Raw genomic sequence first — 12,820 nt, 5'->3', positions numbered from 1 at the left:
ACCTCTTCCTCCACCTCCCATGGGAACTTCAGGCAGATCTTAAATCAATCACAGGCTTGCCCAAGCAATGGGATTTTCTTATCTTATTAGACTGAAATACTTCTTAAACCTACTCTTTAACTGTTTGCTATGTCTCCTTCCCCTCTTATGGTAGAGAAAGGAAGAGAGGAAGAGAAGGAGGGAGAAAGAGGAGGGAAGGGAAGGGAAAACACAGAGGGGAAGGAGGGAGGGAGGGAGGGAGGAAGGGAGGGAAGGGAGGGAGGGAGGGAGGGAAGGGAAGGGAAGGGAGGGATGAAAGTCCTATGCCCACTAGGTACAAATCTCAATTCTGAATAATTAAAACAAAACAAAAATAGACATTTACATATCTCTCTCTTTAAAGCCTTCCCTCAGAGTTGCTGAGCAGTCTCTCTGGGGAACAGGAGGAAGGAAAAGCTCAGAAAGCAAGCTGCTCGATGCTGCATCTCTGTGTGTGATTTTTGGTTGCATAATTAAAAATTTAACCGCTCAGATTATATTAAGGATTCACCACTACATTTTTACAAGGTTCATTAGCCTAATTATACACTTAATTCAAACAAACTCAGTTGCACATGTTAACATTTTAATTCTAAGTATAAATTATAACCAATGATAAAACTGAAAATAAGTAACAAATGTTTAAGTGACATTTAAATTGGCTGAGTTAGTGTGGGTTTTGCTTTGATAATCTCCACTCCCACAACTGTCATCCAGCTCTATGAGGACGATCACAGTTGATCTTGGTAAATGCTGACACGGCACAACATGACAGTGAAGGCAGGGGATGAATGGGTTTCCTGGCAAGAAAGACCTTGTCGGCTCCCCAGGGGTTACAAGTGGGAATTAGCAACTGTGCATGACTTAGAACCACGGTCGTGGCCAAAGAAGGGCAGTTCAAATGTGATAGGGATTTCAGTTAAAACAGCAGGACTGGTAAACAGGAGATCATGTTCAACAGACAAGTAGAAAATGATTTTATGTAACACAATACCCTATACAAAGAATGTTTATAATAAAAAACGTTTAATTAAAACAGAATTCTTATAAAGAATCTGGGAGAGGGCTTGCCAGCATCTGTGAGGCCCTAGGCAGGATGCCCGGCGCAACCACAAAGTGCAGGAACTGGACAAAAAGGCAGATAAACATGGGGACTTTCTTTAAATCAAAGCAGAAATTAGGCATTATTCTACTGCATTGACAAAAACACAAATTTTCTAAAACTATAAAAAGGATGGAGCCAGGTTCTACTCAGGTACCTGGAAGAGCTCCTGACAATGGCTGGCCCCTTGCAGGCCATGAACCATGCTCTACCTCAAGAGGGCTCAGATTCCCTGGAGCTGGAGTTACAGGACAGCTGCCGTGGATGCTGGGAACAGAACACTGGGCTCTATTTCTGTGGCATCTTATTTATGCATGTGTATACGTATATGGACATGATACAACACGGTTGTGGGGGGTCAGAGAAGAACACTGTGCAGTCAGGGTTTCCTTCCAACATGGGAGACCCAGCAATGGAACTCAGGCTTCAGGTTAGCAGCAGGCAGCTTTCCTTGCTGAGCCGAGCTTTTGGCTCCTGGCTATAATTTATTGATGAATGTTTTCACACCACTGTAAACAGCTGCTTCCATGGTGCGTGCAAATCTTTGATGTCCACACCTCATGTAGGAGTGGGACTGATAGATTCTGTCTTTAGAGATCACTTCAAGACTTTATATCTTAAATAAATATAATAATAATACCCAACAAATCTCCTTAAATAAAACTGACAAGCATCTAATTACAAGTTGCATAAGAAAAGGGAGTATAAAAGAAAATACTTAGTAATAAAAGAAGGAAGAGCCTTGGAAGCAGACTGTGCTATGCTATGGGCACACTTGTGTCTACTGGCAAAGACTTACAACCTGTACTGCAGACGTAGACTTTGAAGTCAGGCAGAACCTTTGCAGTATCATCTTCGGTGGTACTGCGATGCCAACGACTGGCCATCTCCCAACCAACTGGGCACACTTGTGTGAGCATCCTCCGTTGGAATGTGCTCCAGGAATCGCTACCTTTCCAGAATAACATCTCTAGGACAGAATGCTTATTTCCTTCAAAGAATGGGTCAGGCATATAGCGCTTTTCAGGGGCTTGCACAGCAGCCAACATTCAATAGACACAAGTCTTTTGAAGCCCTGCAGCATGTGGAGAATATCTTTTAAAATACATGCTTCTCAAGTCCATCAAAGTAAATACACATTCTAACAATTTTATACCTCTGGCCCCCAGTTTGGTAAATGATTTTACATCTTGTTTTGTACTGACCCAAGGTTATACTATAATCATATTTCTGTATCATTGGAAAGCCTCAGAAAATTTGTCAAATAATACCACGGTCAGGATATGTCATTACCATTTTATTTTATTTTTAATTTTGACTGGCCTTGAACTTAAGATCCTCCTCCTTCTGCCAGTACAGTTAGCCTACAATTTTATGTCAAACTAATAGCTATGGATAGTTTTTAGAAGGTAAATTACCCTAATTCCACCAAACAATGTCATAATTCTTTGTTATGAGTGTCTTGAAAGTATTTGCGGTTGTGACATAAAGTTGCTTGTCATGTGAGAGGAAAGTGAAGTAACAGACGGAAAGTTAAAGTATTTCAAAGAGATGAAGCCGGATGAGGAGTTCTGAGTGGAATTAGCTCACCATCTTTTTGAAACGTCTACAAAGAGACATAAGCAACACAGCATCCTAGAGAAGACAATGCTGTGAACTTTCCTGTTGCCTGTGTCTATGACAGAGTCAGTCACCCAAGGCAGAGCTAGGAGATCAGCCCTCCTTAATGCTGCCAATGAAGGCACAAAGTTCAACTTACTAGAGAAAATAGCCTACCAAAGAGTAGTCCTGGCAAGGTCAGAAATGAAGCTGCCACAGCCAAGCGGTTGTAAAGCTCTCTCCCACCCTTCTCCCTGAGTTTAAATTCCTGTCTTCCCTCACTACATGAGACATCTGAAGCAGTCCACGAATGTCCCTTCTCTATGCATAATTCTCATTCTGAATTAGATTGTGATATTCTAAACAAGAAAGCAAAGATTACATGTACTTATCATTTCTATAAAAAATCAATATTCTGGGGGAATTATTCAATTAGGTATGGCTCTGAATTTGAGATGGCCCATGAGAAAATTCTCATGCTAACTATTCTTGGAGATTTCAGTGTGCACACTTGTGCTGCTGTGTCCCCACTAAAGGACGTGTGGTTCCCTCATGACTTCTTCCACACATATTCCTTTCTGCTGTATCGCTTTGCTCAATCTGCCTGGGATCCCAGCTCTTTACGACTTGCCATTACATTTAAAATCATCCTCTACCACCAGCCATTCTCAGTTTCAAAACTCAGATACTGCTCTTCAACCAGCTCTCAGATCATCTACCAGGTAGCTACAGTAAGCATTATCGTATAATTACAATTTATGCAAAAGTATAATGAATGATTTCCTAGCTATTGCTCCACCTATACTGCAAGTCCCTAGAGGAAAAAAAAAGGGGGGTACTGTTCACTTTGTTTTCTGATGTCCACTTTCCTTTCCAATGAAAAGTTTCTCTCAGAGTTTATGAGGGTGAAATACAGTGTTCTGTTGATCTTTGTTTTCTGGCACCCAGCATCCTCATCACAAGGTGGGGCCTCTCAGGATTTCTGAAAGAACAGAAAGGACCATGCCCAAGTATTTCTGAAGGCTCTAGTCTCTTGAAGATGGGACAGAGTCTAAGCAAAAGTATCCATCTGGGTCAATGTCCACTCAACTCCAGAGAGCTAGAAGCATCAGATTCATGCAAACTATTGAAGACCCAGGATCCTGGCTATATTTTTGTTTGTTTGTTTGTTTTGCCAACTTAACACAAGCTGAAGTCATCAGAGAGGAAAAAGCCTCAATTAAGAAAATATCTCCATAAGATTCAGCTGTAAGTCATTTTCTCAATTAGTGATCAATACAGGAGGGCCCAGCCTCCTACATTGTGGATGGTCCCATCTCAGGGCTGGTGGTCCTGCGTTATATATATAAAAGCAGGCTGAGCAAGCCATGAGCAGCAAGCCAGTAAGCAGCACCCTGGCCTCTGCATCAGCTCCTGCCTCCAAGTTCCTGCCCTGCTTGAGTTCCTGTCCTGATTTTCTTTGTTGATGAACGGCAATGTGGAAGGGTAAACTGATTAAGTCTTTTTCTCTCCAACTTCTTGTTTGGTCGTGGAGTTTCATTGCAGCAACAGAAACCCTATGACACCCAGCACGCACGTTGAGTGACAACCAAGTTCTTCTGTTCTGTTGCCACGGAAGAGTGGTGATGACGGGAAAGGGTTTATGAAGTGTCTGCTTTTTGTAGATCAAAGACTTTGTTCTTTATACAGGAAAGCTGTGTATGATTTTTCTCATGAAGAGTCAAATTACAATGAATTAAAAAGGACCCAGATCCAGAGCTGCTGGTTCTAAAGGAGAATTTGTTTACTTGGATGTGTTTTGTGCATCCAAACTCAACACCATGGTAACCACCAACTGTGGTAGGCTTTACAATATTTTTCTGAATTCACCCTACTGGCAGGTTTATTTCTGTTTCCTCCGTTTGCTTTAGGCTTGTCATCTGTTTATTTTATCCTAATGTCTTTTCACAGTGAGGTAGGAAATGTGTGATACAAGAGAGAAAGTAACATGTTTGCGATAAAAACACTGGTTCAAAGTTGGCACATATACAATAATCTTATTTGTGATAAATTCCAGCTCACAGGAAGTTTCAGATACATCAGCACCGGGAAGCTATGACCCAAGCATTTTAACTTGAAGTTTCTTTTGAAAAAATTCTAAACATCTTTAAAAGAAATAAAAGCCAAGATACCTTTGAAATATATTTAAGTGAAAGTTGCTCGAAGATATTTTAATGTTTTTCCAGAGTTAAAAGAAAAAAATAAAAGGGAAAGAAAATCATGGAAGGAATAAAACACTACTCCAAAACTGAAGGTGAATTTATATACATCAAAATCCTGGACTCATGGTGCTTCAACAGAATCTTCATAAATTCACTTTCCAACTTCAAGTAAATCCACAAACTATATTTTAACCAAAGGAACAACATAAATCTGGGCTTGCAGTCACCATATTTAACTCAAAGACTTAAGACTACAACAGCCCATGTTTGGCTATGTGGTAATTCATACTCCGCCTTCCAGAACATACTGCACAGTAGTTTTAGCACATGTGGCTGGTGCCCTGTCACTGATCTGGGATCTCACTGTTCCACATGCAGAGCCTCAGGCTCTAGCCTTGACTCACAATGTCCGTTCTCAGCTTTCCTAAGTGACACTGGTTCTCAGCCGTGGCTTTGTGTTCTTAGTCATCTGTCTACACTGACAAGTGAAGATTTCTTGTCTGTGTTCCAGGTTCTCTATTGCTGGTCTAGGTTTTGGTCACTGAGGGAGGCTCCCAGTCCCTTAGTTCTCCAATATGAGTATAAGGCTACTTGCCAATTCCCTTCCTCCCAAGCGCCTAAGTATTTCCTAAAAGAATAAAGTAAAAACACTACAAGGACTAAGGCATAAACATGCTTCTCTGGGTAAGAACAAAGTGAACAAAAGGAAGGGAAGTCACATATGCACAGAGCTAAACCCAGGGATAGAGAAGGAACACACCACCTGGCCAAGGCATCTGCCCAACAAGCAAGCCTTAATACCAAAATTAACCAACACTATTGGAATATAATAAAACGTCCAAAACAATTTTATTGCATGGTGACGGGGGAGAACCAAGAAAACGCATTTGACATTTGTAAACTTTAAGGAATCATATTCTCTGCAGTAATGAGGTTGAAAATAACAGCATAACATTTGGTGCCGTGAGCATTTGGAGATTCAAGTCGGCTTGCCCAACTTTCTAAGGAATTTTTTTAAAAAAAAAAACCACCAGTATCTTACCTAATTGCAGAAGTGAGCTAACAAATATAAACTTAAAACATATTCCTACCTAAGATATCCAGGTAATTTTTTAATTGCACAATATCTTTTCCCCAGATAATTGCTGTAGCTTCCTCAGGTTTTGTAAATCCAGGCAGAGTTGTTAGCTCGTGACAGAGTCCAGGAAGTCGTAGTATGCACTAATGGTATGTTTGTTAAGGTAAGCTGATCATGTGTGTCCTTCCTGTGCACAGAACCTTCCATGGTCAGGCTATGTGTACTCTGTAGGTATGTATAAAGGAAGCAGCAGCTGACCCCATGTAAACTTTCCTTTACGCATGCGCAAAGTCAACACAGAGAACAGCGGACATTATGATCAATGAAAAACCTGCAAGATACATTACCTGCCGCCTCGCGCACTGAACGGCACTACATGGATCCCCAGAGGCCCTCCATCGTTGGGGACTTGTACGAGCTTTACCATATCACTGTGAGACAATGGATGAATGAGGGAGCATGAACATGGACGGTCAACAAAACCAAAACAGAAACAAAACAAAAGCCACCAAAACACAGACACACACGACAGAAGAGAACCAAACGAAAACCCCACCAGGCGATAGGCATCCAAGTACACACTCAGGAGCGCAGGCATGATGAAGAGGTAGCACTGAAGGACGCCTACCTGGATGCTAGTCTGGAGACAGCTGAGTTACAAAGGGCACAGAAGGGGTCCTCTTGGACCATGCTCTTCTGAGCAATATGACTTCGTGATCACTCAGCACCCAAATGTCTAACTTGAGAAGTCTAAGGTTAGCTAAATACAGGCATTGTGGACACACAGCTCATGAGAAGTTACAAAGTGTTCCAATGCATGTCAATTTATCCATTCTCCCAATAAGGTCAAAGTTTTTGCTCCTAGAGGCTGGCCGACCAGAGGAGATCGCTAACGCCTTTATGGCTCACTCTGATGATCCATCCCTATTCCTAAGATACAGAGAACTTCGAAGGGTGTATGGAGCGTATCCCTCAAATGTACTCACTAAAACCAAATATTCTTCGTATTTGCTGCTGATGCTTAAAATTATGAAATGTATTCCAGGAACTAACACACAGGTGCCTCTGAACAACTAAGCTTGGTGTGATGGCCAGGAACTGATATTATTAAAGTCACTTCTATGAATCTTAATCATCAGTGCTGCCTTGAGATTAATGAAAATTATAGTAGACAAAGGGTAAATTTTTAACTACTTAAGAGATGTTGCTTTCTGGGCAGATTTTTCAACATGCACACACAATTTCAGAGATCTGTATGTATAGCGATCAATATTCGGAAATAGGATTTCAATTAAATAACTATTTTAAGCAATGTGGAAAATCACAAGTGACCACCATTAGGTTTGACAAAGACCATAGTGTAGTTTTTATATAATATGAAATGCCTGATTTTCTAACATATTTCTTATATAAGTAGTTGGTGATAACACGTGTGCTATGACTGCCCCACTTATACAGAGACTAAACGCAATTAGTGAAAGGGACAGTCAACAAAGCAAAACAGAATCAGGTACATAGGTTTTATTTTTAATATTTATTTATTAATTATGTATACAATATTCTGTCTGTGTATATGCCTGCAGGCCACAAGAGGGCACCAGACCCCATTACAGATGGTTGTGAGCCACCATGTGGTTGCTAGGAATTGAACTCAGGACCTTTGGAAGAGCAGGCAATGCTCTTAACCTCTGAGCCATCTCTCCAGCCCCACGTACATAGGTTTTAATTGTACAGACTAATTAAAAGTCAGGTGTGGTGATTTATGCCTATAATCACAGAATCCACGAAGCTGAGGCACGAGAACTGTTATAAATTTGAGACCAAATTAGGCCATCCAGTGAGATCTTTCTCTAAACAAACATATTTGTCCACACAACTAAAATGTTTACTTAAGTAACATTATGTATGCGTCATTTTTTATTCCATTATTTTAAAAAAATCCTGTTTTGAAACTGCTGATACTATTTGAACGCTGGCATTTCTTTAATGAAGAAATGCATAATTTGAATAGCTTTATTTTATTCTACATTCCATTTAAAAAATGATGATGTGCCAATCATCTCTTAAACTGAAGTGTCACAAATGCTGCCCACTTAGCTGTAAACCCATCCTAGCTGGGCCTGCTTGACCCCACTGTGCATGCCTCTAGCAGCCTCCCTTAGAAGCCAAGAGAACACTGATTATTTATAAACAGTGTTGTCTTCAAAAGACTAGAGCAGTAGACTGTTCTCCCAGCTGTCTACCAGGGGGGGTACTGAGAGCAGCCACCACTGCAAACATGGTAATGACCAACACAGCTCTCAACCTGTGAGGCAGGAAAAGCCTAAAGTTATGCCCTGCATGTCTACGCTATGGCATTCATCATCCCATCAAGTATCTTCATAGACCCTGTTTCTCTGACTAAAATGTGGGGGGGGGGGGGGTAAGACCAATGAACACTTTATCCAACTAGTATTTAGAATAAGGTTAATATGGTTATCTTTTAACTTGCAAACTTGAACAAATGATAAACACACAGACAGATGAAGCAATCTGAAAACAGTTACAGTTTACAGAGCTGTTAACATGACGGACATTTTCCATCAAAAACTCTGTTAGTCTAATTTGGTAGTTTTCGCCAAAGCATGAAACCCAGGGCAGGTACACATGAACCTCCACACCAAGAAAGATGTTCTTGGGGAAAATGAAGCAAGGCAGGCATGGCTTTGACCGAAGCACAAACATTCTGCACGCCATATGCTTCTGCAACACTTAACTGCGGACACAATGCTCCACATACACGGTACAGATTGAGGCGAAATCCCAGGAACTTACTCGAGAGAAAAGTTGGGCATATTCTCCAAGCCAGTATCAGCGTGTCCAACCGGCTCCACTCGGCTGCTGTCCTCTTCTGTGCCTTCTTCATCCTAGAGTGTGTGACAAGAAAAGCGTGCAGGGTTATGACAGAAACTGGCCAGCACCATGACCCTGTTAAGAGGTCTTGTGTCTAGGGAGGGGTCCTTGGTTAATAAGACAGGAATGTCTTCCTCAGTAAGCAAGGGTCTCAAGAGTCAGCATGTCCTAGGAGACACTCCCAGGATAGGACAGAAAACTGAACTGCAATTGAGGCAAAATTGTTTATCTCTTTATTTGTACACCATTTCTCGAATGCATGGTTTAGTAGTAATAAAATTTGCAGTGATGTGATATATCCAGAAGTGAACATCTTTATGTTGGACATTACAGCCTAAAATACCTCAAAGGCCAGAAGAGGGGGTGCTAATAAACCATGACCATCTACCAAAGACCCCCCCCCCCCCTTTACCGACCCATTCAGCTTGTCAAAGTGAGAATGTAGTAGGGGAAATTCCAAGCCTAAAGTCCTTGCTCCAGGGAGGTTTCCCAAAGAGTAACGCTAAGCAACTGAGGCCCTCATGCCTTTCACAGGATCAAAGTCTCGGCTACAAAAACTCTTATCTATTTCGGCGAACACAACAAGACCCAAGATAAGAGAAAGCAAACACACTCATGTGTACGGCCCTTGTACTTGCACACTGCCTTGGAAAATGCACTACTATGTCACAGATACTACTGAGGATGTTGGTATTCCAGAAGATGAAGGTGCAATAAATGTTGCTTGCATAAATAAATGAAATATAACCTACCCAAGAGCATACCTTAGTTTATCATCTGGCCTAATGTCTTTTCATTAAGGAGTTCACTAATCAATCCTTACTTGGCACTTCTACACCACTTGAATAATGATGAACATGCCTGATTGTTATCAATGTTCATAACTAAATCAACATATTTCCAAAGACTCATTTTCCAAATACAATGGTTCAGAGGGTCAAGTGTATTTCAACTTGAACTATCTGGCAACAAGAACAGACTCTGTAAAATCTGTCTAATCAAAGCAAAATTATCCCTCAGCAATCTCTAGAGTTGTCTAGTTATTAAGAATATCTTAATTAATCTACATCTATGATTATAAAATAATTTAGGTATATATAACTTTATTTTATTTCTCCTTTATTTCTATTTATTTTTTATTGCTTGTTTCGCAAGAAATTTACTAAATCATTTATTCTGAGAAAGGCAGCCCACCAGTAAAGAACATTTTATCTTATTTGAGACAGGATCTCATAGTTCAGGCTGACCTCAAACTTGCTTTTTACCTAAGGATGACATTAAATTCTATTCCCTTTCCTCCTCCTTCCATATGATGGGATAGGCACATGACCATACCTGGCAAATTTCTTATTTTTCCTCACATTTAAGTTATGGCGCGCGTGCGCACGCGTGTGTGTGTGTGTGTGTGTGTGTGTGAGAGAGAGAGAGAGAGAGAGAGAGAGAGAGAGAGAGAGAGAGAGAGAGAGAGAGAGAGAGACCAGTTAACAAAATGGTAACAGGACAAATGACACAGAGCACTGAGAAAGGCAGATCACTTCAGCCCTTCCTGTCCTCTTCTAAGAAGGCACACGACCTGGGAGGGGCAGACGTGCCCACGCATCCTGCATGCCCTATGCTGAGGAGCTGGGTTCTTGAAGATTGATGCTCCGGTGCTTCGAGAGACTCTAATACGCACTTCTTAGCCATCTATCTCTCTTAAGCACTGGCACATAATGCATCTCAAAGGTTAACAGCATCTTGAACCTGCCTAAGAACAGCACTTTGAATGTAAACACGCACGCCCTAAATGATGCTTCTCCGTTGGGAGTTGGGGGTGGAGAGATGGCAGGATCGTTTATAAGCCAGATGTAAGGCAAAAAAAAAAAAAGATTGTACAGGTTAAAGACATTTTGTTTTAAGATATATAAATAATTTAAGTCCCACCGAAATGTCACACATCCCCTGCCGAAATTATGTGGCACCAGGAACACAGCCACATAAATGATTCCCTGAATACAGAGACACACCAGGAAGAGGCAATTTGCAGACTATTTCCCTAGAGTGGGTACCCAGGCTCTCAAGCATGGAAAAGACTCTAGAGATCTGGGTACGGTGGTCAGTTTGGGCCACAATACTTCATTTCATGAGACCGCACGCAGTTGCCGAGGGAACCACGGATTAGCATCTCTAACTTTTTTGCATGGGTCAGCATCAGTTCCTACACCTTTTATTTTGTCTTTTAAAAGCTTGTACACACAGTTACTGCCAGCAAAACTAAATACTGTATCCCGCTGTAACCATAATAAAAATAAGCCCTGCTATCATACAATCAGTATTTAAGGATGGCAGTATGAATTTAAGCTAGATGCCAGTAAGGAACGCCCAGGTCAGGCACAGAGCAGTCTCCAGCCCTCTTTGTTATTTAAAAACGCCGAGGTTAAAAGCTCAGGCTGAGGGGTTAAAGCACCTGAGGGTGATGCTGATGGAGGTCTGGTGACTACATTCTTTGTCTCTATGCCTTCTGCAAAACGGGGACGAGAAAGACATGCTGCTTTCTGGAATGGAGGAGACTAAGAGAGCCCATGCTCCGGTGAAGCAAGGCATTAGAACACTGTGTCTGCAAAACTTGGCAACTTACATATGTCATCAAAAGCAAGTACTGGGGATGGCGAGATGGTGAAGTACATGCACAGCTTGTTCAGAGGATCTGAGTTTGGCTCTCAGCACACACATCTCATGGCTAGACAATCATATATAATTCCAGCTACAGAATTATATCTGAAACCTCTGGCCATGTTGGGCGCCTACACTCATGTACACTCCAATACAGGCAAATATATAAAATAACAAAAATAAATCTTAAAAAAAAACCAAAATCCAAGAATTTGGCAAAGGAAATACACCTTGACAAATATTTTAAGGTGATTATATACCAATAGAACACACTTAAAATTATATTTATGTATGAGTGTGTGCTCCCATGAGTTTGTGTGTACCATATGTGTGGAGGAGTCCGTAGAGGCCAGAAGAAGGTATTTGTTGTTCTGGAATTAAAGATGCAGATGGTTGTGAGCATCCATAAGGATGCTGGGAACTGAACCCAGGTACCCTGCACGGGGAGCAAGTGCTTTTAACCTTGAACAATCGTTACAGTCCCTAATATAATGTATCTTATACAGTAATGGCAAACTTGCCTACTCTCCTTTTAGATTCTGCATGCCTTGCAAAATAGCTTAATATAAACATACTGCCCATTCAATTACATGAAAATTCCACACTTGAGAAACTTGTATAACACCTGATGTTTATTGTGCTTTGCTGAACACACAGGATTTTCATTGTGAAATGCCTCTAGGATGACAAAAATCAAACATATATATATGCACACATACAACACCTGGTGGGAGAAGAAAACACTGTGGATTACCAGCTAAGGAAATATCCAGAAAGCAAATGCCAACAACTGTGATGACATCATGAATATATGCAGTTATGACATGCCACGTCTTACCAAACTGTGGCTTCTGTGATCTTGGCTCCTCCAGAGCTTATGGGTGAGCCTGTAAAACCTTTACGGACTCTGCAGAAGATGCAGGGCTAGGGGAAGACAGACCAAAACCAATCACAACACCAAAGCCAGTTTGCTCCTTCCACACAAAGTTCCCATCCAGCTTTCACAAGACAGCAAGCAGAGGGGGACCTGGCAAGCAGAGAACCAAGGACAAAAGGAAAGATTGCCGCAGCTGCAGAATAAGAGACTGTGCCTATGATCAGCGCTCTGTACTGTGTAAATATCCTTGAAACAAATCCGTACAGAGTGGAGGACCCCAGGAACCCATCAGAACCAAAGTGTCCTTAGGTCACATACCTGTACAGGTTGGTTTTTGTGTGTCAACTTAACACAAGCTAGAGTCATCGGAGATGAAGGGGCCTCAGTTGAAGAAATGCCTC

The 12,820-nt window shown here is 41.4% G+C and overlaps 1 protein-coding gene across 21 annotated transcripts in view; it reads right to left on the bottom strand.

The window, feature by feature from the left end:
* Pard3 (par-3 family cell polarity regulator) overlaps positions 1 to 12,820 on the bottom strand; it is a 509,597-nt gene that overhangs the window by 218,983 nt on the left and 277,794 nt on the right. For 18 of the 21 annotated variants that reach the window (XM_075977730.1, XM_075977731.1, XM_075977732.1 and 15 more), the window contains 2 exons: positions 8,813 to 8,904; positions 6,346 to 6,429 (listed from right to left, as the gene is read on the bottom strand). In XM_075977730.1, the coding sequence (XP_075833845.1) occupies positions 6,346 to 6,429; positions 8,813 to 8,904 (176 nt within the window). The remainder of the gene's footprint in view (positions 1 to 6,345; positions 6,430 to 8,812; positions 8,905 to 12,820) is intronic. The other 3 variants (XM_075977728.1, XM_075977722.1, XM_075977725.1) reach the window with 1 other exon arrangement.

Source organism: Microtus pennsylvanicus, chromosome 6 (assembly GCF_037038515.1).
Source record: "Microtus pennsylvanicus isolate mMicPen1 chromosome 6, mMicPen1.hap1, whole genome shotgun sequence".
NCBI classification, from domain to species: Eukaryota; Metazoa; Chordata; class Mammalia; order Rodentia; family Cricetidae; genus Microtus; species Microtus pennsylvanicus.
This window is presented reverse-complemented; position numbering and strand designations above follow the sequence as displayed.